The sequence below is a fragment of the Vipera ursinii genome, assembly GCF_947247035.1.
Source record: "Vipera ursinii genome assembly, chromosome: 9".
In the NCBI taxonomy this organism is placed as follows: Eukaryota; Metazoa; Chordata; class Lepidosauria; order Squamata; family Viperidae; genus Vipera; species Vipera ursinii.
In genome coordinates this window covers 19,290,527-19,315,604 of record NC_139523.1, presented here as the reverse complement: position 1 = coordinate 19,315,604, position 25,078 = coordinate 19,290,527, and the positions used below count along the sequence as shown (strand labels likewise).

At 45.0% G+C, this 25,078-nt stretch overlaps 1 protein-coding gene across 4 annotated transcripts in view; it reads right to left on the bottom strand.

Moving 5' to 3' along the window:
* Positions 1-24,838, bottom strand: part of VSIG10L (V-set and immunoglobulin domain containing 10 like) — a 28,347-nt gene extending 3,509 nt beyond the window's left edge. For 2 of the 4 annotated variants that reach the window (XR_014493268.1, XM_083369178.1), the window contains exons 1-10: positions 24,354-24,838; positions 17,043-17,372; positions 16,181-16,444; positions 14,467-14,754; positions 10,811-11,068; positions 9,297-9,572; positions 8,100-8,387; positions 4,374-4,487; positions 850-908; positions 392-530 (exon numbers count right to left, since the gene is read on the bottom strand). Coding sequence is in view for 3 of the 4 variants with exons in the window: in XM_083369178.1 (XP_083225304.1) it covers positions 392-530; positions 850-908; positions 4,374-4,487; positions 8,100-8,387; positions 9,297-9,572; positions 10,811-11,068; positions 14,467-14,754; positions 16,181-16,444; positions 17,043-17,372; positions 24,354-24,420 (2,083 nt within the window). In the remaining variant the exon portion in view is untranslated. The remainder of the gene's footprint in view (positions 1-391; positions 531-849; positions 909-4,373; positions 4,488-8,099; positions 8,388-9,296; positions 9,573-10,810; positions 11,069-14,466; positions 14,755-16,180; positions 16,445-17,042; positions 17,373-24,353) is intronic. The other 2 variants (XM_083369179.1, XM_083369180.1) reach the window with 2 other exon arrangements.
* Between the last annotated feature and the right edge of the window lie 240 nt (positions 24,839-25,078).

Sequence of the window (25,078 nt, the reverse complement as noted above, 5' to 3'; positions counted from 1 at the left end):
AGGGCCCACAATATTGGAAACCACATCGGCGCCAACGGCAACCTGTTTAAGGCAATATTCGGGTTCCTTCAAACACATAATGCTGCGAAACGCCCTCATCTTTACCAAGCAGGGCACAAAGACATCTCGCCCAGAAAAAAAAATAAAAATAAAAAAAAATCAGAAGATATTGTTATACCAACCCTTGGTGATGTGGCGCTTGGTTTCTCTGCGTTTGAAGCTGTTTTGTAAACAGAATAAATGAGGAATAGGGCAATCGTATTTGGACAATAAAATGGAAGAGACATTCCCCATTATAGTCTATGCCTGTCGGAGACCCTGGCAGGACGCCAGGCACCACGATGGGATCTGGACAGGAAAAGCTGTTATTCCATAGCAAGATGCTTATTACCTGACCTTACCGAGATGGTTGGGCTGAGGTATCTGTGCAGATGTTCCTCATGGGTGATGGCATAGATGTCTGAGTTTCCTGATGACCACCGAGGATTATCCCAAGAGTCGCTTGGCTCAACCTTCCTCCCATTTGGGAACTAAAACCGCGTTGAAAGAAAACAGGCTGACCAGGCATCAAGACATTTTTTTTTTCTATCAGTGTTATTATCCAAGTCACTCAGCGCTCAGGGATAGGCAACCTCGACTCTTTTACGACTCATGGACTTCAACTCCCAGAATTCCTGAGTCAGCAACGCTGGCTGAGGAATTCTGGGAGTTGAAGTCCACAAGTCCCCGTTTGAAGACCCCTGGCCTAGAATGGGCATTTCCCAGTGAGTTTCGCAGAGCCGCAATCTGCCATTTTCTTCAGATCCCCCCCCCAGTCTCTCATTAAATTTCCACCCCTTTTGGTCTCACCTGGCGTGACAGATAGTGGTGTTGATTCTCCGGTGGGGTGGGTGGAGCTTTCTTCTTCGCTACAAGGAGTAAGGCAGACAAAACATTACTTTGGCTTGGCAGTGAGAAAGAGTGGGTTCCTCTTTCCATTTGGGGGCATTTGGAATTAAAATACAGGAGGTCCTCAACTTTCAACAGTTCATTTAGTGACTTGTTAAAAAAAATTTATGATGGCACTGAAAAGAAGTGACTTAGGACCGTTTTTTTTCACACACAACCGTTGCAGCGTCTCCTTCGTTCCAGGTTGCTTCTCTCTTTGATCAGTTTCCAACCCTTGTTTCTTGTCCTGCCTTCAGGCGCTTTGGAGGGAGCCAAATTATTCTCCAGAGGACCAGAGGGCAGGAAGAGAAACAAGGGTTGGAAACTGAGCAAAGAGAGAAGCATCCTGGAATGAAGGAGAAACTTCCTGACAGTGAGGACAATTAACCAGTGAGACAGCTTGCCTTCTTCAGAGGTTGTGGGTGCTTCATCACTGGAGGTTTTTAAGGAGACTGGACAGCCACTTGTCTGGAATGGTATATAGGGTCTCCTGCTTGAGCAGAGGGCTGGACTAGAAGACCTCCAAGGTCTATTCCAGCTCTATTCTATTCTATTCTATTCTGTTCTGTTCTGTTCTATTCTATTCTATTCCTACTCTACTCTACTCTACTCTACTCTATTCTATATTCTACTCTACTCTACTCTATAGCCACTTGTCTGGAATGGTATATAGGGTCTCCTGCTTGAGCAGAGGGCTGGACTAGAAGACCTCCAAGGTCTATTCCAGCTCTATTCTGTTCTGTTCTGTTCTATTCTATTCTATTCTATTCTATTCTATTCTATTCTATTCTATTCTATTCCTATTCTACTCTACTCTACTCTACTCTATTCTATATTCTACTCTACTCTACTCTATATTCTATTCTATTCTATTCTATTCTATTCTATTCTATTCTATTCTATTCTATTCTACTCTATATTCTATTCTATTCTATTCTATTCTATTCTATTCTATTCTATTCTATTCTATTCTATTCTATTCCTATTCTACTCTACTCTACTCTACTCTATATTCTACTCTACTCTATATTCTATTCTATTCTATTCTATTCTATTCTATTCTATTCTATTCTATTCTATTCTATTCTATTCTATTCTATTCTATTCTATTCTATTCTATTCTATTCTATTCCTATTCTATTCCTATTCTACTCTACTCTACTCTACTCTATTCTATATTCTACTCTACTCTACTCTATATTCTATTCTATTCTATTCTATTCTATTCTATTCTATTCTATTCTATTCTATTCTATTCTATTCTACTCTACTCTACTCTACTCTACTCTATATTCTATTCTATTCTATTCTATTCTATTCTATTCTATTCTATTCTATTCTATTCTATTCTATTCTATTCTACTCTACTCTACTCTACTCTACTCTACTCTACTCTACTCTACTCCACTCCACTCTACTCTATTCTATATTCTACTCTAAAAAGGTAAAGGTTCCCCCGCACATGCATGCTAGTTGTTTCCGACTCTAGGGGCCGGTGCTCATCTCCATTTCAAAGCCGAAGAGCCAGCGCTTGTCCGAGGACATCTCCGTGGTCATGTGGCCGGCATGACTAGATGCCAAAGGCGCACGGAACGCTATTACCTTCCCACCGTAGTGGTCCCTATTTTTCTACTTGCATTTTTACATGCTTTTGAACTGCTAGGTTGGCAGAAGCTGGGACTCTACTCTACTCTATATTCTATTCTATTCTATTCTATTCTATTCTATTCTATTCTATTCTATTCTATTCTATTCTATTCTATTCTATTCTATTCTAATCTAATTCTATTCTATTCTACTCTACTCTACTCTACTGTATATTCTATTCTATTCTATTCTATTCTATTCTATTCTATTCTATTCTATTCTATTCGTGATCACCTGATCAAAATTCAGATGGTTGGCCACTGACTTGAATTTATGATGGTTGCAATGTCTCGGGGTCATGTGATCACCTTGTGCACCCTTCTTATAAACGAAGTCAATGAAGAAGCCAGATTCACTTAACAACCATGTTACTAACTGAACCACTGCAGTGTTGCTTAACAGCTGTGGCAAGAAAGGTCGTAAACTGGGGCACAATTCACTTAACAAATGTTTCGCTTATCCACAGAAATTTTGGGCTCAGCTGTGGTTTCAAGTCAAGGATTATCTGTAGTCTTATGAGGCACCCAGGGGAGGCCTTTAAGAGGTGGCTCCTGGGTGACATTTGCTTCAATTCTATAGCTAATTTTCGGCAGAAGATGCTGGGCTTGGTTTAGTCAGAAATTAAGCAGCAAGTTCCAGCTTTGAATCTAATCGGCAAAACTGGTGCCAAAGGATTGAACTGAACTGAATTAAACTGACTGGTTCTTCTTCTCGTGCCATATCCGTTATCGGATGTTGGCGTTGGTGTTGGCGATCCTGTTTTTATCAGCAACCATACGAAAAAGTGCCGCTGAGTTTTGTCCAAACCAGTCCCTTAGATTTTGAAGCCATGGTGTTCTTCTTCTGCTTGGACCTCGTTTGCCTTCAGTCTTTCCCTGGAGGATTAAATGGAGTATGCCGTATTTTTCTGGCTGTCGCATTGCCTGTCCGAAACATTCTTTTGTTTTTTTAATTGTTTTGATGATTTCCCTTGGCTTTCCCGGGCGGCTTATCACCTCCTTATTTCTGACCTTGTCAGCCCAGCTTCTACGTAACAGCCACCTGTAAGTCCACATCTCAAATGCTTCTAGTCTCTTCAGTTGGCCTTCTGTCAGAGACCAACTCTCGGCTCCATAGAGCAGGATAAAAAAAAAAACATAACATCTGACAAGGCTGATTTTCAATCTCAGGCTTATGTCGTGACTGCAGAAGACCTTTTTCATTCTGAAGAATGCTGTTCGAGCCGACTGGTTACGGGTGCCTATTGCAGAAGACTCAGGGTAGCTTCCAAAATCCACCCCCTCCCAAAGAAATACCTAAACCCATAGCTAAAGCTGTAAACAGAACTAAAGAAACAAAACACCCATTAGGGGAGCCACCAATACACAACCACAGTTAACCTCTGGAAAAAGAGCCAAGAGCTTTACCAAACTCAGGAGAATGCATAGCCGCTGTATCTTGAGGTTGGAATTGGGGAGGTGCCGTTCCAGACGAGGGGACCATGATTAAAAAAAAAGGATAACTGCCAATGTCCCAGAGATGCTTTTTCATGAGGCGACTGGACTGCCTTCTTTTTCTTTGAAAAGCTGAAGAAGCTTTTCTCAAGCCGAAGAAGCTTCTTGGGTGAGAAGCGAAACGTCTTCAAAGAAAAACAAGAACATCCAGGTGCCTCCCGGAAAAGCATCCTTGGGACAAACATGACCTGGAGGACTGAGAATCTCCATAGGCATAACTGCCAATGGCTTTCTTTTCCCAACTGACTGAACTCGGTTTATCAGTCAATTCAATTTATTTTCTGACTGGCCGAGTGCCCAACTCACCTCTCCGAAGGCAGATCAGCCAGACCCCCAAGAACAGGAGCGCAACGATCAGGAGCCCCCCCAAAATGCAACCAATCACAATCCCAGCAATGGCCCCAGCAGACAGATATGAATCTAAAAGGCAGAGGAAGAAAGAGAATCCAGATTTAAAATCAGGCAGAGTTTTAAGCTTTGTTATTTGGTAGCGCTTCTAAATTTCATACTCGCTACGCAAGGTTGAAGTCTTTCCATGACTTCCCAAATCCACCCCAACTCCTGTTTCCTCTCTTAATTTTAGCCTCTCGTGTCCAAATAGTTAGAGCCATCATGCCAAGAATCAGTTCAGTCAAAAATATTTCAAATCCAGTAATCTATCCATGTAATGCTTCCTTGAAATCCTAAATCAGTGTTTCTCAGTCCCAGCATCTTTAAGATATCTGGACTTCAACATCCAGAATTCCGCAGCTAGCATGTTGGCAGGGGAATTCTGGGAATTGAAATCCACATATCCTAACATTATTAAGATTGAGAAACGCTGTGTTAGATTTTCAACACGGTCTACTAAATCTATTAAAGATAGAAATGGCCATATTTGAGCCAGTGGTTTAAGCCAGCAGGGTTTGTTCAACTAAGAGCTTCTGCTTATCAGATGACTTGGGACATACTCTACTTCCAAATTGGATGCTAAAAGTGAATCTAGATTCTGAGCTTTTAAACCCAGAGCTAGTTTTATAAGGGATCACTGTATGCTATTTTTTTCTTAAAAGATTTTTTGGCAACTTGGAGAAATACAGAACCCCTTCAATCATACTATGATGATTACCGTAAAGGAGTTTAAAGTACACAGCAAGCATTGTCCTTCTACTGAATTGGCTTTATTGGATTTTAGCAACATCATAATGAATCAAAGCTGTGGACTTATTCAATACTTATCGGAGTTTGCTGAGTTTACTAATGTGACCACAGTATTGTAATTGCTATTGCTCTCAGTGATGTCATCACATTGAGAAATATATCCATTCTTTTATATATGCATTGGAATCATCCTTGTGAATAGTCTTAGAGAGAAATCAGATACAGAAATCAGATATAGTCCTCAATTTACGATCACAACTGAGGCCAAAATTTATGTTGTTATGTGAGACACTTGTTAAGTTTTTGCCCCATTTTATAACCTTTGTTGTGATTCCTCACCAGCCAGTGGACTCAGCAGCTGAGTCCGAGGACTCAGAGGAGGAGGAGGGACCTGGAGTGACATTAGAGTCAGGCAAAGGCTCTGAGGAGCTCCAAGACTTACAGTCTGATGAGGAGCCTGGCCCCTCTACTTGCACTCAGGCTGAGACACAGCTGTGCTGGGAGTCTGAGTCGGACAGTGATGAAGCGCAGCTGGGAACTATTCAGGATGCGCAACGATGCCGACAAGAAAAGAGAGCAGGACAAAGGAATGCAATGGGGCGGCTCCAAGGCCAAAGGAGCAGGTGTTAAGAAAGCCATGCCTTGGCTGCATAATAAAAGGGAAGGTGTGGGAGGTGCTGGTCGTTGAAGACAACCGTTCGTGTTAAGGATCGAGTTTCTGTGAACTGTGTTTGTTTGCCTTGGACATTGACTCAGGCAGGGCTTTTTTTCTCATAGAACGCTCAGAACGGAGTTCCGGCACCTTTTTTGGATGGAACCTTGTAGGGTAGGCAAGGCAGGTTGTATAACATGTGTGAGTTCCGGCACCTTTTTTCTTTTACAAAAAAAGCACTGGCTCAGGTCTGTGAATAATAAAAGGGGTTTGGGTTTTTCCTGCGGTTCCTGCCTGCTTGTTGGAAAAGAGGTTTCTCCTTGTGAGCATAACAAGGACTCACATGGGCTGGGACTGAACAAACTTTCTCGCCACTGTTGTTAAGTGAATCACTGCAGTTGTTAAGTTAGTGGCACAGTTGTTAAGCAAATCTGGCTTCCCCTTTGACTGTGCTTGTCGGAAGATCACAAAAGGAGATCACGTGACTCCGGGACACACTGCGACCGTCATAAATATGAGTCAGTTGCCAAGCGTCTGAATTTTGATCCCATGACCATGGGGATGTTGCAACGGTCGTCAGTGTGAAAAACTGTCATGAGTAACTTTTTTCAGTGCCGTTGTAACTTTGAACGGACACTAAACAAGCTCTTGTAAGTCGAGGATTACCTGTATAATGTGAGTCAGAGTTGGGGAGGTACGGGGTCAAATCAAAAGCAATTTGAGAAAACAGTGGCAGTAAACGATGAAAAAGATTAAAAAAAAATTACATCATTTAGGACAGTGTTTCTCAACCTTGGCCACTTCAAAATGTCTGTGGACTTCAATTCCCAGAATTCCCTAGCCAGCAATGCTGGAGGGAATTCTCTATACTGGCTGGGGAATTCTGGGAGTCGAGAATTCATTTTATGAGTCCAGAGATCATAAAGTGGCCCAGGTTGAAAAAACACTCATTTAGGGGCTTAAGAAAAAACATTTCTTATCCTCTGAAAGCAATACTTTGCATCACAAGGAGAACACATTTTGTTAAACCCCTTCCTTATACTAGCCTCAGTTATTAAGCCTCATTTTTAACAACCATGTAAAGGTTAAGGTAAAGGTTCCCCCGCACATGCGTGCTTGTCGTTTCCGACTCTAGGGGCCGGTGCTCATCTCCGTTTCAAAGCCGAAGAGCCAGCGCTTGTCCGAGGACGTCTCCATGGTCATGTGGCCGGCATGACTAGACGCCAAAGGTGCACGGAACGCTGTTACCTTCCCACCGTAGTGGTCCCTATTTTTCTCCTTGCATTTTTACGTGCTTTCGAACTGCTAGGTTGGCAGAAGCTGGGACAAGTAACAGGCGATCACTCAGGATTCAAACTGCCGACCTTCTGATCGACAGGCTCAGCGTCCTAACCCACTGAGCCACCGCGTCCCTCTAACAACCATGGTCAGTGCTTTCTTTGTAAAAGAAAAAGGTGCCGGAACTCACACATGTCATACAACCCGCCTTGCCTACCCTACAAGGTTCCATCCGAAAAAGGTGCCGGAACTCTGTTCTGAGCGTTCTATGAGAAAAAAAGCCCTGACCATGGTAAAGGACATTAATTGGCTGAGAAGCGCATCTCTAAAAATGGTAGCTGGGAATATTTCGACTTGGTATGAAAAACTTTTCCCATTTCAAATGCTTCTGCTGTCTGTTCAGTGCTATAAAATCTCACTCTGTTGTGCTTTTTAAAAAAAACACATTTTTTTTTTTAAAAAGCATCATTTTCAGGTGAGCAAACGCAAATGGAAATAGTATGTTATGGCCCTCCTGCATATTAACACCTGTATCATCTGAGCAGTGGGTACACAAATGATCGGAAGTGTCTTGATTTTCCAGTTTTAATTTTACTCAGCTACACTTTCCTTTATGTATTTTAGTCTTCTTCCTACATGTTGCTAAATAAATATCTCATTATGCTTTCTTTGGATGCTGGAATGGTTTGGAACACCCACGGACAAAAATTGATAGAGGTCAAATCTGGAAAGAAATACCCTCTTTTTAAGTGTCTCTCCCCAAAAGCCAAGAAATTGCTCTTAAATATTAACAGCATTTGAAGTTTGATGCATAACAGCTCTGAGCAGATTTGTTTTTGTTAACGCAAGTCGTTAGTATTTGTTTGCATGTTTGAAGATAGGATAGTACATCATATTGTGGTTTGGTAATATATTCCTGAAACTACCTGCAAACTCTGTGGCTACTAAATCTGTGCGCTTACCTGGCCGGAGGGTGTGAATTTGAGTGATGTTCCCAGCTTGGGATCCCAGATAAGGCACGATCCGGAAAGCGTAAGCTGTTTGGGGCTGCAATCCTGTAACAGTTGTGGATCGGTTGGTAGCTCCCAGTTCTTCCACTGTGCTCCATTCCTCAGCAGAACGGTGCTGTTTTGGATCTTGCATCTGAATCGAAAAACAGGTCACCGCTGACCCATCTGGGACCGTCCAAGTCAGAGAGGCAGTGCCTGGATGGGGTCCACTTGACAAAGTCCAGTCAGAGATCAAGGGGCCTGCCAAGAGAAGCAAACGCCCTGTTTTTTTTCCCACAGATATGAGATGCAACCAATTAGACCTTCCCCGAGTTAATACCTAACATGTGTTAGCGATTCACTTAGCAACTGAGGCAAGAAAGGTAGTGAAAGGGTGCAAAACTCACTGAACAAATGTCTCCCTTTTAACAACACAAAGTTTGGGCTCAATTGTGGTCATAAGTTGCGCTATCCAGAGATCGCCATGTCTAACTTTCCCAGCCAAGCAATGTCAAGGGGGGAATGACATCATCATCATCATCATCATCATCATCAAAAAGTTGGAAGGGATCTTGGAGGTCATCTAGTCCAACCCCTTGCTCAGCCAGGAAACCCTATACCATTTCAGACAACTTCCAGTGTTGGAGCATTCACCACTTCTGGAGGCAGGTTATTCCACTGATGAATTGTTCTAACTGTCAGGAAGTTTCTCCTTAGTTCTAGGTTGCTTCTCTCCTTGATTAGTTTCCATCTGTTGCTTCTCATCCTACCTTTAGGGGCTTTGGAGTATAGCTTGACTCCCTCTTCTTTGGGGCAGCCCCTGAGATATTGGAAGACTGCTATCATGTCCCCCCACGTCCTTCTCTTCATTAAACTAGACATACCCAATTCCAGCAACCGTTCCTCATATGTTTTAGCCTCCAGTCCCCTGATCTACTTTGTTGCTCTTCTCTGTACTCTGTACTCTATATGATTCACTTAACAACGGAAGTGGTTTGCTTAACCGTGGCCAAAAAAAAAAAGGATTACAAAAACTGGTGCCACTCAGTTAACAACCGCCTTGCTTAGAAACGAAAACCCAGGTCCCGATTTTGGTGGAAAGCTGAAGACTACCTATACTAAGATAACTTCTCTAGTGCTGTCTCTCTCCTCGGTGTGGGGATGGCTCACCAATAATAGTGAGGTTAGATCGCTGGGATCCCAGCGGATTGGAGCAGATGGTGCTATAATCTCCCAGATCCTGGGGAGCCGTGAAATTCCAGATGGTGAGACGCATTCTGTCAGGACTTAGCTGATAATGGCCTCCGACAGGAATCAGGGACTGCTTATCTCTAAGCCATTTAATTTCCACCGGATTGAAGGTGCCTTGGCAATGCAGCTGCATAGTCACTAGCCCTCTGGGGTCACTGGATGCCTGGAATGACAATGTAACCCCTGAGGGGGCTTCTGGAGAAATGGAAGAGAAAGACATTGATGAAAAAGACAATTGTCTCAAAGTCTGCATTGTGGCAGTTGCGATTCAAATATTGCATCCGTTACCTAGCAGGCTAGCTCAGATCCAAAGAGCAGGAACGAAACGTTGGATTCGTTTTGTGGAATGCTTTGTTTCGAGGGAAATTTATTTTTGACGTTTGTCCTTGCCGCCTTTTGTCTTTATTTCCTTCCATGGTTCTCAAGCCAACCAATGGGGGGATTTGTCCCTCTGATCTTCATAAATGCAACTTTTTGAATTAGATCAGGACAAAAGACTAACTAATTAGGATACTTCAGAAAGCCCCAATTTCCTTAGATCAGGGGCTCACAAATGTATTTATTTATAAAATGTATTGGCCACCCATCATACCATAAGGTAATTCTGGGCAGCTTACAGGCATAAATAGATATCTACACTAAAACATAAATAAATTAAAAACCATAGATTAAAATTTAAGGACACGTGAGGAGGACAGGGGTGGAATGGGGGAAGGTGGAATCTGTTGTTGCCACCTCCACTGTCCTCTTCCCCCATTGGGGCCTAAAGCCAACTGGCAGATCCAGGTCTTTGGGCCCTTACGAAAGGATAGGAGGATTGGGGGCCAACCTGACATCGGTGAATGGATGAATGAACCTTTATTATCGAAGTACAACATGTATACATTGAGACTGGCTGAGCCTCCCTTCGTGCCCCCACCCCCACCACAACTCACAGTGACAACAAATCCACCATCTTCTTACACCATGTGAGCTAATTGCACAACACACCGCCCTCGCAAGTCAATCATGCATAAAGTTTATAAAATTATTTCCCATTCAAAAGCCTAACAGCCCACGGATGAAAGTTGTTGGTACGGCTGGCTATACTCCTGTATCTCCTACCCAATGGTAGGAGAGTAAAGAGGTACCAACCAGGGTGTGAGTCGTGAGGTTCAGTGGATTAAATAACCATCCACTAAGCACCTTTGAGACCCCGCTAACACATGACCTCAATCCAGTGGTGGGATTCAGCCGGTTCGCACCACTTCGGCAGAACCGGTAGCTAATTTTTTTGTTGCCCAGGCCCAGAACGGACTTCCGGAAGCAGCATCCACACAGAGAACCGGTTGTTCCCCTATTTGAATCCCACCACTGCCTCAATCCCATCATCAAGATGCAGCCGGCAGCCATTTTAGACAGGACAGATCAGCACAGCTGTTTCTTCAGCTTACCCGGAATCAAGGTGCAGTTGCCTTGCCCAGTTAAGTGATGACCCAGGCAAGTAACCTTCGTGCCACTAAACCCAGCAGGGAAAGGGGACACCAGCAAGGTCTGCAGTTCGGAGGCACTGATCTCCGCTTTGTCTCCAGGAAGTCCCTGGAAAGTGAGATTCGGAGCAGGGGACCCTCCAGTCCAGGAGCAGACAAAAAGTAAGGCAGAACCATTTTGCACTGAAGTCATGGAACAACGAGGAGACCCCCAAGGAGCTTCTAAAGATGAGTAAGAAAAAAAAAGAAGAAGAGGATGAGTAGTCATGCACTTTTCTGGACTCAGAATATTTTAACATTAGGAAAAAAAAGAAACAAAACACAGATGCTGAATGCTAGAGCTTCACATACTTGATTGAACCACCCCGGTGTGTGAAGTACCAGGTATGGCGTCGCTGAGGGAAAAGAGGGTAGCGGTGAGCAATTATTAGGAAGACCACTTAATTTTTCAAAAACGCCACCAGGCTAGCGTAGACTTTACTGTAGGGTAGACTCTTGCTGTATAATATTTGAAGGCTGCGGTCTAACCTGCTGTAATCTTTTTCTCTAAAACAGCCTTCTGTAGCAGTAGCAATAGCACTTAAAACTTACATACTGCTTCATAGTGCTTTACAGCCCTCTCTAAGTGGTTTACAGAGTCAGCCTATTGCCCCCAACAATCTGGGGGTCCTCATTTTATCAACCTTGGAAGAATGGAAGGCTAAGTCAACCTTGAGCTGGTCAGGATCGAACTCCTGACAGTGGGCAGAGTCATCCTGCAATACTGCATTCTAACCACTGTGCCACCATGGGTCTCTAAATTAGATTGAGGAAGGCAGGCAAAGATCATGGGTGTTCGAAACAATGAGGTCTGGGTGTGGGGAGGTTAAATCACTATGTATTTAGCAATAAGAAGAAAAAAAACATTTGATTTGCAGAGGAGTGTGGGAATAATCTAGATTATTGAGCAAGATGGGGTGCCTTCCAGGTATCTTCTCCTCATCCATATTTTGAGAATCGCCTCCACCTACGATAACCCAAGCAAAAAAGCAGAACGATTCTCTATTTTCTTTAATCAGAAGATGGGATTCCAGAAGTGGGGAAAACATTTTAGCTGCATTGCTGCCTTCCTTCAGCCGGAATTTTCTTTGGAAGAGGGGGGAGGTGGGATATCTCCATTTCCCCTTAAAACAGCCAAAAACATGACTGCAACATATTCTGTCTCATGAAATGCGCACACGTGCAGATACATACATCCCTTGGAACCGTGGAAAAACAACCTGACCTATTTTTCTCTTTTCTCCATTTCTCTCCATTTCCACGGACTACCTACCACACGCCTTATTTTTAAAAGCCAATTCCAATAATTGATCAGGGGGACGGGCTTAATTAGGAATCTGCAAATCAAATCACCCATGCTGGGTTGCATGGTGGAGTGAAGGTTGAGGTCTTCCAAGACGGGGGGAAAAAGAACAAGATGCAAAAGCTGAGCTGAGCAGGACGGACCACGGAAAACACTCTCGCTGGAATTCTTCACAATCTCAAGCGCATATTGAGATGAACAGCTGAGCTGGTTCATTTCTTGAAACTCGCACTTTTCCTTCCCGCTACTCAATTGCCACTTAACTTTTCTCCTCCTGAAACCCACGGTTACTCACAGTCAGCACTTCCAAATCTTTTCCACCAATCCACCCAGCTCAACGTCTTCCAGAAAAGTGCAAGGACGTTATTCTTAACAGTGCAACATTTATGCACCCAAAGCACATCTGCAATCACACCCAGCTCAGAACACATTTCAGACTCGTCATTTATATTCGTGTCGTTCTGAGTTTGACGCCACTTTTCTGTTCCAGCGGCAGCAGTTTAGTGCAACTTAGCTGAACCAGAAGAGGGAGAAAAATCCATGAAAACAGTCGCATTGAATGGGGATCAACCCTGTTTGCAATGCTTGGCTTAATTTCCATAAGTCTTTGCTAACAGTCAGCTCACCACCTGGATCTCTCTCATCTGGTTGACCACAGGAGGGAGAAAGGAGGAAAAGATGGCACAGAGAGAGAGAGAGAGAGAGAGAGAGAGAGAGTCAACAACTTTATCTCTTGTTTCTTTTATTTATTTATTTATTTATTTATTTATTTATTATTTAAATTTATATACTGCCCTATTCCCGTAGGACTCAGGGCGGTTTACAGGGAAAATTTTTTAAAAAATTAAAATATATCACATACAAAATTAAAATCAATTAAAACTAAGATTAAATTAAATCCCTGAATTTAGACTAAAACCCCATTAATTAAATAATTAAAACCCCTCAGTCTGGGCCAGACAGCTCGAAAAACCAGGTTTTCAAGTCCCTGCGAAATGAGCGAAGGTCGGGGGCAGTCTTAAGCTCCGTGGGAAGTTGGTTCCAAAGGGCCAGCGCGCCCACAGAGAACGCCCTTCCCCTGGGAATAACCCGCCGGCATTCCTTAACCAGCGGTACCCTAAGAAGGCCTTCCCTGTGGGAGCGCACAGGACGATGGGAAGTTGATGCTGGCAGCAGATGTTCCCTTAGATAATCCGGACCCAAGCCATTTAGAGCTTTATAGGTCATTACCAGCACCTTGAATCTCACCCGGAGGGCAACCGGAAGCCAATGCAGCTCACGGAGAAGAGGTGTTACACGGGAGTATCGGGAAACTCCCATAACAACTCGCGCAGCTGCATTCTGCACCAGTTGAAGCCTACGAGTGGTCCTCAAGGGCAGCCCCATGTAGAGAGCGTTGCAGTAGTCTAGCCGGGAGGTCACGAGCGCATGGGTGACCGTGCGTAGGGCATCTCGGTCCAGATAGGGCCGCAACTGGCGCACCAGACGAAGCTGGGCAAAAGCCCCCCTGGTCACGACTCCTATATGATCTTCAAAATTGAGCCGTGAGTCCAAGAGGACGCCCAAGTTGCGAGCCCTATCAACGGGGGGTAACACCTCACCCCCCATCATTAGTGGTGGAACAACCTGGTTTATCCGAGATGCCTTTGACTCCTGGCAAGCGTCTTCCCTAATCATAACTAGTAAGACGCCTTCCATAGATTGTTTGACCTACAGCTTCCAACCTGAAACAGGTTCTGTTGCATTTAGTGACCATTTGACGTTACAACGGCATTGGGAAAAGGGACCTATGACCGTTTTTCACACTTTAACGACGGTTGCAGCATCCTCATGGTCATAAATTCAGATGCTTGGCAACTGACTCCTCTTTATGATGGTCGCAGTATCCCAGGGGGGGGGGACGACATGTGATCCCCTTCTGCAGCCTCCTGATAAGCAAAGTCAATGGGGAGGCCAGATTCCCTTAACAACCGTTTTTACTGATTTAGCAGCTGCAGCGATTCCCCTGGCAAGAAAGGTCGTAAAACGAGGCAAAACTCACTTAACCAACTGTCTCGCGTAGGCAGAGACATTTGGGGCTCAGTGGTCGTAAGTCGAGGACTATCTGCAAACCTTTCTACAAATATGTTTCCAGCCCCCCATATGCTCATGTCTTTCCTTTAAGATCGGCACACACACACATACACACACACACACACACACACACACACACACAAAGAGAGACACACATCCCCCACACCTGCAGCAGGGAAGGAAGATAAAAGCAAAGTCAACTAACGGACAACATTGATACGGCAAGTTTTACGAGTTCGTCCCCCCGTCTGTTGATTGATAGCCAGGCAGGTATACAGCCCTCCCTGATTCAGCTGCACTCTCTGGAGCTGCAGAACAGGTGAGGAAGGGACGTTAGGATCCATATTGTCAGCCACATTCCAGTAGATCTTTGCCGGCGGATTGGAGGCTGCCAAACAGGTGAGGTTGACCGTGCTGTTCACCAGCACAAAGTTTCCAGCGTCTGAATCCTGCTCCGAGGATGAGACAGTAATTGTTGGGGTCTCGGGACCATCTGGGTGAAATCAAAAGAACAGAACTAGGTAACTCTGTATTAATGCAAGGTCTGTTCATTTAGAGACAAACTCCCAGGTTTCATCTTTATCTATCTTGGCATTGGTCATCCAGTGTCAGCCTTGCCAGGTAAATCCAGACAGGAAGCACAACCAGGTGACCGGATTCTACTTTATTGCAAGTCTCCCAAAAGGTGCTTTTTTTTTCTTTCCCAAAAGGCAATTGGTCTTACTTTGTTTTTGCTTGAAGAGGTTTCGCTTCTCATCCAAGTTCTATTGTAAGGTTTGATAAAGGTAAAGGTTCCCCCGCACATGCGTGCTAGTCGTTTCCAACTCTAGGGGCCGGTGCTCATCTCCGTTTCAAAGCCAAAGAGCCAGCGCTTGTCCGAGGACGTCTCCGTGGTCATGTGGCCAGCATGACTAGACACCAAAGGCGCACGGAACGCTGTTACCTTCCCACCGTAGTGGTCCCTATTTTTCTACTTGCATTTTTACGTGCTTTCGAACTGCTAGGTTGGCAGAAGCTGGGACAAGTAACAGGCACTCACTCTGTTACGCGGCACTCGGGATTCGACCCGCCAAACTGCCGACCTTCTGATCGACAAGCTCAGTGTCCTAACCCACTGAGCCACCGGGTCCCTTTTCATTGTAAGGTTACACTAACAGAATTTTGCAGGCCTGAAAGCACAGTTCTCCTCCCATCACCTTTGCCTCCGAGAAATTAGGGAGGATCCCTTTGGAGCCAATGCCCCACCTGTTATGCAGCTGTGGACTGTCAGATAACGGTCTTATCTGCCGTTCCCTAGGCAGCAATCTGGTCTTATCTGCCGTTCCCTAGGCAGCAATCTCTTCTCCCCAACGCCCAAGATCAGTCCCACATACCATGACCCCAAGCTATGACCCTATTGATGGATGGAGCTACTTAACTGGATGGAGTAACTATTTATTCATAGAAAAGGAGCTGTGTCGTCTGTGATACGCAAAGAGTTCATGGCAAAGCTTGGAATATCTGCTTTTTTTTTTTGAGCCAGGCTGAACTTCCTTCCTCCCAAAAACATACAAAAAGAAAGGAGATGCCAGCTTCAGGGACAAAATTGTTGCATGGTGGGTAGCAATGGAATGTCAGGACAAACTTTTTAACGATAAATTAGTACAACAAATATCTCTATCTCTATCTCTATCTCTATCTCTATCTCTATCTCTATCTCTATCTCTATCTCTATCTATCTATCTATCTATCTATCTATCTATCTATCTATCTATCTATCTATCTATTACTGAAGTTCGGCTTCCATTCATGGGATTTGTCCAAGTAGGCATCAGCCAAGGAATTACATTCGTTGGCTTGAAATGGTCCATTTAACTTTACAATTCTACAGCTCTATAAAACAAAACATATAAAACTGGTTGTTGCAATGGTGTACTCACAATAGACAGTAAGGTTGGCAGTACTAGTGGCAATGCCGAAAGGGTTGGAGATGGTACAAGAGTAGACACCAGCATCTGTCCGTACAGGGTTTCTGATTTGCAGGTAACCGGATGAATGTAAATATCGCGGATTATCATCCAGGCTGTGACCATCCTTGGTCCAGGAGACGAAACCATGGACAGGGGTGCAGTTGAAGGCCACTGAAGGGCTTCCTTCTACCACTTTTGCAGATGACGGAACCACAGAGATGTCGCCCACCTCCTCTAAGGAAACACACAGGCATGAGCTATCTGTTGCACTTCGCCTGCTCGTATGGAAGTAAGATTTTCCTTGCATGTCTTGGTGCGACAAGAAGTCAGCAGTAAGGGCCAGGAGCAAACCGTGATGGCCACAACTGAGAAGGGACATTCTCACAGGAAAGGAGATTTAAGGTAAAACGGGATAAGGTAATCTGTGATTTCAGTAAGTATCTTGGCATAGCTGTGAACCTGGATCGTCATAGGGTATTCCAGATTAGTGCATTCGTTTGGACATTGCATGTGATGCTACCTGGACACAGAAATGTGTTTTGTTAACTAGGTTGTGGCACAGGGCTGGGGAGAATATGGACTTCAAAATACAGCCCCCCCCCGAATCTCCGACCATTTGTGTGCCAACCACAGCTGTTGGGGACTGAAGTTCAACCCTAACAATCCTTAGCTCCAAAATTTTGACAGAGCAAAATTAAAAAGAGAGGATAAATAAACCAGAAGAGTTGGCTTGCAAGAACAGGAGCTTCCTTTTTAATAGGGCTGTTGAGGTATGAATGGCACCAAAGAAAGCTTCTTCATAGCAATGGCATTAAAACTGGGTCCAACTTACCATAAACTGTAAGAGTGATGTTTCCCTTCTGGGCAACACTCCCCAAGGGGAAGATCTCCACTGAATAGATGGCGGAGTCCGTGGTCTGCAGGTCAGAAATATTGAGGTTGCCACGTACGGGGTCTACGCTGAACCGAGACTGGAAGCTGGGATCTACCGTCACTGTAAAATTAGGGCGCAGGTTTCCTATTGCCACATTGGTTGCATTCCTTCTCCAGATGATGGTAATCTGGATCTGAACAGAGGGGAAAGAGAACGGAACGGGGAGAGAAACGGAATTCCCAACGAGCGCAGGCAGAGGGTATGAAGACAGAACAGGGAATAACGGGGCTGAAAAGAGAGAAAACAAGTAAGCAGTCAATATGATTTTCTCTGCTATCCATAGAAACACATAAATCGTTGCAATGGGTGGAGTGAACTTATCCGGGCTGCAAAAATCTTCATGAGGGCAGCAAAGAGTTTTCTGCAGCCCTTGATCGACTCTAGTCTAGTGGTGAGAGCCGTGGTGGCACAGTGGTTCGAAGGCAATGTTGCAGGCTAACTCAGCTCGCTGCCAGCAGTTCAATCTGGACCAGCTCAAGGTTGATTCAGCCTCCCATCCTCTGGAGGTCAGTAAAATGAGGACCCAGATTATTGGGGGCAAATATGCTGACTCTGTAAACCGCTTAGAGAGGGCTGTAAAAGCACTATGAAGCGGTATATAAGTCTAAACGGTATTGCGGCCAGACTTTTGCAGTCCAGATATGGTACCTCTTAAAGAGGCGGAAAATGACTCCTATCAAGGGCAACACGAGGCAATTTCAAAACTAAATGGAAATGAAGTGGAGAATTTTGGGAGGATGGTAAGCTTGATTCAGCTCTCTAGCCCAGCCTTGTGGTTAGATGGATCAGTTCTTGCTTGCATTAATCATCTTCTCATTATGATATAAAGCCACTCCTGCCTTCACCCCTCATTCAAGCAAATGGTCAGTTATTTACTTTTTAAATAACTTCCTAACAACCATGGAGTTTTTGTTTTTTTTTGCAGCCGACATCAAAATGTCTTCCTCCATCTGCATCCGAGCCGTAAATCCAAGCAACGTCAATTTGAATAAGTGGCTATCCTAAAGCAATGGCTTCTCTTGTGTGAATATAGATAAGTAAATAAGCAAATCAACACATAAATTTTCTTAGATTCCTTTCCACTTTCCCCATCAACTTCCTACACTGAGACTCACCCAATTATCTTTGTCCCTCTATGGGCCATCAAAGAGCCATAAAGGTGGCTTAAAGACTGCGGAAGAGAGATAACTTCCCCCGTTCCAGGTTCACACAAATAACACATTTTTAAAATGGATAATCAGCCAGGCAACCCAGCCCTTGCCAAATGTCTAGTTCCCTTGGAATTAGGCTTTTAAACAGGTACAAACATCAACATTCAGGCATCGTTATCTCAAAATAACTAAGCTTGTCAAGACAGCTTCAAATATTGCTGCCCTGTGGCCACCTTTTTAAAAAGTAGCTGGATTTGGTATCATTTTGCACTGGAAGCGAGCAGTGGTCTCAGCCCTTTAAAATGTTGGCTTTAAACCTTATTTAAGTATAATCAGCCGAATCAACGTGCCCTTTGTTTTTCCAAAAATGGCCAGTTTCAGAGTTGTGAGAAAAGCAGGGTGTAAAGTACTATCAATATTAGGCTGCGCAGGTTAGAAATAAATAGGATTTTTGAATTTGTACGTCTATTATTTTCCCTTCTCTTTATTTAATTCCCCAAACCCAGTTATCGTAGTTAAGAGAAATGACCTTCCTCCCTTCCTTCTTGATTCTGAAATAAGAATTATGTTAAGAATCCTCACTACTACTTTCAGTTTAACTAGAGGAGGAAGATAAACATTGCTCTTCTGTAGTAATATCCTAGGCCAGGGGTGTCAAACTCAATTTCATTGAGGGCCGCATCAGCATTGTGGTTGCCCTCAGGGGGCCGGGCGGGTGTGGCCAGGGTGGGCGTGGCCTACTGGGTAGGCGTGGCTAGAGTGTGTGTGGCCTACTGGGTGGGCGTGGCCAGCTCTACATCGTTGGCATCAAGGGTGCCTATGGGGGCCTGGGCAGGAGTGGGACAGATCTGAGGGTCTCTGGCAGAAGGAGGGTCTCTGGGCCAGGGCCAAGGCAGTGGGGGCCGTTCCCTCACTGTTTCCAGGATAGCTTCGCGGGCCGCATGAAACCACTTCGCGGGCCGGATCCGGCCCCCGGGCCTTGTGTTTGACACCCCTGTCCTAGGCTGAATGAGGCTGCTTTGAGGCTCAGCATAACATTGGAGCCCAACTGAAGTGGTCAGACAAGATTTTAAAACATACACACTCACACAAAAGATTCCTCCACCACCTTCCACCCTCATTTCCGTAGCCTCAGCTTTCTCTTCTAATTAGTTGTAATGAACATTATATAGTCATGAGCACTGATATTAAAACTCAATCCCCAAGCTTGCCAACAGCTGTTTTAAATTTGTATACATTTAAATAAATTAAGCTTCCGTTAAATAATTTACTTTTACAAGGCAGACCCATCACCATGGCATTTTACTAGAAAAAGAAAGCTGGAATCTCTTAATAAGTGTTATAAAGAATTGCCATTTCGATCCTATTCCTCTCTGATTATTTCCTCTAAGAGATAAGCTCACAAAGAAACACCCCCCTCCCATCCTTTCATGCATCAAGATAAAGTTTGATTGGTTTCTTTCATGCAGAAGAACAGACAAGTATATACTTACAATACATAGCAAATGGAAGTTAATGTTATAGTAATGAATTCCTATCCTGGGCGCTAGATCAGTATGTTTTTTTTTCAAACTTGGCAACATTACACATATGAGCACTTCAATTCCCAGAATTCTACAGTCATCATACTGACAGGGGAATTCTGGAAGTTGTAGCTTACATGTTTAAAGTTACTAAGTTTGAAAAACACCGCATTAGGATTAGATGATGCCTTAGCTATCTTTCCAAACCTCACCATTGATGACACGAAGGACCTCTGCCTAAGTAATGGAGACTTAGCCTCCTTTGTTGTAGACAGCTCTCTGGAAAACAGCTTACCTCCATCTTGACTGAAAACATCTCACACACCCATAATCCTTCATCTGACACATCATCACCATCACAGACCAGGCTAAACATGGAATAACAACTCTTGCTAAGCACCATGCCTTCATCTTGCAAACAGCCCAGAACTCAACTTAAACCAGCACTAACATTAGGCCCTACATGGTTTTGTGCGGCTCCAGAAGCCACCCAAGACCCCAGACCTTGCATGCAATTTCTTGAGGGTCCAGAGGCCACATGACGGCACACCCCATTCTCACACAGTCTCTGCAGCCTCTGAAAACCACATGGGAATGGGACATGCTTTCAAGAATAGTTGGTGTCAAGTGTTGGTGAACGTTGGTGTGGCACCTGAAATGTTATGGTGTGTCACCTTTGGCATCATGTTATAGATTTGCCATCACTGTGCTAGACAGAGCCATTTGTGAAGTTAGAGTACAGGTGCAGAAATATCTTTAGTTATAGCAATAGCACTTAGATTTATATACCGCTTTGCAGCCCTCCCTAAGCGGTTTCCAGAGTCAGCATATTGCCCCCAACAATCTGGGTCCTCATTTTACTGACTTCGGAATGATGGAAGGCTGAGTCAACCTTGAGCCAGTCAGGATCGAACTCCTGGCATGTGGGCAGAGTCAGCCTGCAATACTGCATTCTAACTACTGTGCCACCACGGCTCTTTTATAGTTGCTAATTTGTATTTTTATAGTGTTTTATTTTTATTATATGCAATTTTTTGGGGTATTTTTAAATTCTTTTTAACATTGTAAGTTGCCCAGAGTCACATTACAATGAGATGAAAGGCAAACAAATTTAATAAATAAATAAATATTAATAAATAAAGCAGCCTGCCAAATCAAGTCTCAAAGCATCAAGCTGGAGTGACTCAGTTTTCAGCCTGGAAGAACCACTTAGAATTAGTGGCTGGAACCATTGGGATCAAAAGGACGCCTCAAGGCACACCGGAGATCTTTTGCACATCTCGATGGTGAGTGAGATAAGGCCAAGGCAAACTTTCGGCTTCATTGTCCTAGTTCAATTATTCCCAAATCCTGTGTTTTGTATGGGTGGAAGCTGCAAACATTCCTTGCCAGGTTGGGAAACAAGAATGTTGAGAACGAAACAGGTTCGCTGGCCATTCTAGAAGAGTTTTTTGGCTTAAGATTGCCATTTTGAGCTTAAAAAGCCTTCCAAAAACGATCAAAAAAATTTCATTTGGAGCTCAAGTTACTATTGTGCTCAGGAGATTTTTGAAATATTTTGCACAACTCAAATGCTTGGTTTGATTCTGAATTAATATAAGGTGTAAACTCAACAAGTTGTAGCTTAGTCAATTAACCATGGCTTAACACAGTGGGAGTGCTAGGAAGAAAAGGATTAAATCTGACACCTGAAGTTGCCTCAAAATGAACTGACTCACTTTATTTATTGAATTATTTCCCTGCTAAACCACTGTCCCAGGGATTGCTCCGTCAACAAACAGTTCAATTGGATCATCCTGATTTTTTCTTGGGGGGGGGGGGATAGCTATAACGTCTTGTCATTTCAATGCTCCAACCTTTGCCATAAGTCTGGTCAAATTCACTCCTGTTGTGTTAAAACATAACAACACGCAAACTCAAATCACTTGAACCTTTGCTCCTAGCACCTCTTCCACCTCACTCTCAATCTGGTGGGTTGCCACTAGCACTTTTATTAGTCTCCATCTATTTCCACCCCATGTGTTAGCTCCTGCCTGAAATTCATCTCCACACATACAAAGGGCATGTGATGAAATGTATAGGCTGCCCCCCTTCCCACATTAATATATATGGGGGCAGAATGTCTGATGGAGATCCAAGGTGAATCCAGTCATTTACAATTCATCAACTGAGAACCTCAAAGAAGTAGGATTGGAACTTGAAGGACTTATGCAGGTTCATGAGAACATTGCTGCTAGTTGTCTACTCTCCTGTATTAGGTCTTCCACCCAGTACGGGACAAAAATGATAGGCAACTAAGACAATGACATTCATGAATGACCACAACTCTACTCCTTTACCTACATCCTTTGAAGATACACAACCTACTTTCTGAACACTTAGAAAACTTGAAGGCTCATAGGGTAGCTTGGTCTCCCTCCTCTTCTCCTGGCCTTTAGCCCAGGGGTCCCTAACTCCCGGTCTGTGGACCAGTACTGGGCCACAGCATGCCAGCAACCAATCTGCATAAACAAGCAAAGCCCCATTTGTGGGACGCAAGCAGCACACAAAACCACGCACTCTCCGGTCCACGGAAAAACCTTTCTCCATGGAACTGGTCCCTGGTGCCCAAAAGGTTGGGGATGTCTGCTTTAGCCTTCCTGAAGATTCAAAATAACAGTCAAACTTAGAAGCAGCCTTTTATGCTTCCTTGCTGCGTGATGCAGTTGTCCCACGTTCGTTATGGCTTCCTTAACTTAGGGAGCTTCAAAATGACAGATTGACAACTCCCCGTTTGGCTTCGTGTCATGCACGCCATGACACGAAGAAAAGCCCCCCCCCTCCCCCCTCCATGCTTCCTCCCAGCCTCCTTCCATTTTTCTCTTGCAAAGTCCATTTATTGCCTGTCAGCACCATCGGAGAGAAGCAAAGTCCTCTAATGGATTGGCCCAGCCCAATCCCGGCCCTTCCTTTTCCACATCCCCAACCCCTCTTTCAAGCTAGCCATATAGCAAACCCCGAAGCCAGGGGGGCGGGGGCGGGGGGGGGCCCTCCAGGTCTGAGCCCTTGTAAATTAAAAGCTGCGCAACAGCATCGGCCACACGCCAGGGGCTGCATTAGGAGGAGCTGAGAAAAGCCAGGAGCCAGCGGGGGAAGACGACAGGAGAAGATGGATGGAAATTGGCTCTGTGGGAGCCCAACAGCCACCACAGGCTGTAATGGATGGGCCAGCCCCCTAAGGGGAAAGGGAGAGGGGCAGGGATGGGAGAAAGCTATAAATCTAGCAGGAAGGGGTCGGTGGGGGTGAGCATCCGGGATCCTCTGTGCTGGGCTCTGGTTGAAGGCAGCATTGATGGAAAGGGGGCTATCGTTTATGAAGGTTCCCCCATCCCTTCTTCATTTCAGCTTAACAGGGGAGAAAAAAAAATCAGCATGGAAACGATTTGGCTAGGATGAAGGAATGGAAGAAGGCTCGTTAGCGGTCCAGTTGCGGTTAAGGGAGCCACCAACTAATTTCTGTCTATCCCCCAAACAAGGTGACACCGGAGGATGGGAAAGTTGAGACAGGAAAGAGCAGAGATGAGCAGATCGAAATGCTATCCTTATGAAGCAGGGATGAGGAACTGCAGCCCTTTCATAACTGGTGGACTTCAACTCCCAGAGTCTAACTTTTTCTCTGGTTTTCGTCGCATCCGATGCCTAACCAGCTGAAGCCCAAGATGGTGCAGGTCAGGCCGCACATTCTAGGCTTGGTCAGTTCATTGCGTGGCTTTTGGGCGAGCTCAATCCTCAAGGTTGCCTTTAGGTTAATTCAATGGCCAAGTTAAGCAAGTTGGGCCAAGCTTCACTTTCCACCGCCCTCCTGATTATTGAAAAGAGGAAGGCAGAATGCCAGCAACCTTTGACCAACGCCCAGAAGCTCAGGAGCACTTATTGCCTGAACTCACGTAGGCAAAGATACACAACGCTCCTTGCCTCAGTTAAAAAAAAAACAAAAACAAGGATCAAAAGGCACAGTTAAAACACAGCATTACTAAACCTTTGAACAAGCACAATCAGGCCTTTTTCTGTCCTAATTTAAAGTGTGTGTGTGTGGGGGGGGGGGGGAAATGCCAGGAGAGTTCGTATGGGTGAAGCTGAAAAGTCAGCAAGGTTTCTGGGTTTTCCTTCCCCACCCCCCCACCCCCTCCTCCTCAAAGCGGACCGTTCCTAGATGAGGCTGCTTCCGCGCCGGTGCAATTTCTGACTGCAAAAGCCAATTGTGCAGCGCAAATACCCTCGGTAAGAGGGTGTGTGTGTGTGTGTGTGTGTGTTGCTTTGCTTGCTCCTTTCCTGAATTCCAATTCTTCTTTCAATCCAGGAAAGAGGGGGGTGGGTGGGAGGTTCAACCCCGTACCCCTTAGGAATTTGGCCTTCTCCTTCAGACGGAACTTGGCTTGTTCCTCTAATGCAGCTCCCGATTCTGCCAGAAGCAGAAGCAGGCTCTGACCAGCTGGCGGAGGTGGGGGGGGGGTGGGGGAGGGAAAGAAACCCCGGAGCCCGTTTCCTAAACTCACCCAGCATGGAAAGCAGGCAGATGGTCAGGCTGGAAGTAAAACGGATGCCCGGGTGCCAGCAAGCCATGCTAGCTTGGCTCAAAGCGGGGTGGGGTGTGAGGAGGTCGAGGCACAGAAGGGCAAGGAGATCCAAGGAGGACTTGCAACCGAGTGCCAAGGGAAAGGCAGGGCCTCTGCTGGAGATGCCGGAAGGCAGGTGTGTGTCACCAGGTAGCGGAAGGAAGGAAGAGCGAGCAGCAGCAGCGAAACAAAGGTCCAGGAGGAAACTTAAATCCTCCCCCTTGGGGCAAAGGGGCCGGGATAAAAAAAAGCAGTTCAGCTATTCAAGTTATGCACCAGCCAAACCTGTTGAAAAGTCACCGCAGGAGGAGGAGGAGCCTATTCAAAAAACCAGCTGTTGAGCTGTCAATTCTTTTGCAAGCCCCAGGATGGAGCAGCCCACTCACTGGCTGGCAAGCCCGGGCCAAGATGGAGCTGGAGGGCTTTTGGAATCAGGGTTTTTGCAAATGATACTTGGCTGTCCAAAATGCCCCTAGCTCAGGGGTAGGCAACCTCGGCTCTTTGATGACTCATGGACTTCAACTCCCAGAATTCCTGAGTCAGCTGACTCAGGAATTCTGGGAGTTGAAGTCCATGAGTCATCAAAGAGCCGAGGTTGCCTACCCCTGCCCTAGCTCCAGACCCTGCCCCACCCACCCCACTCCCAATAAATCATCACGATTGGG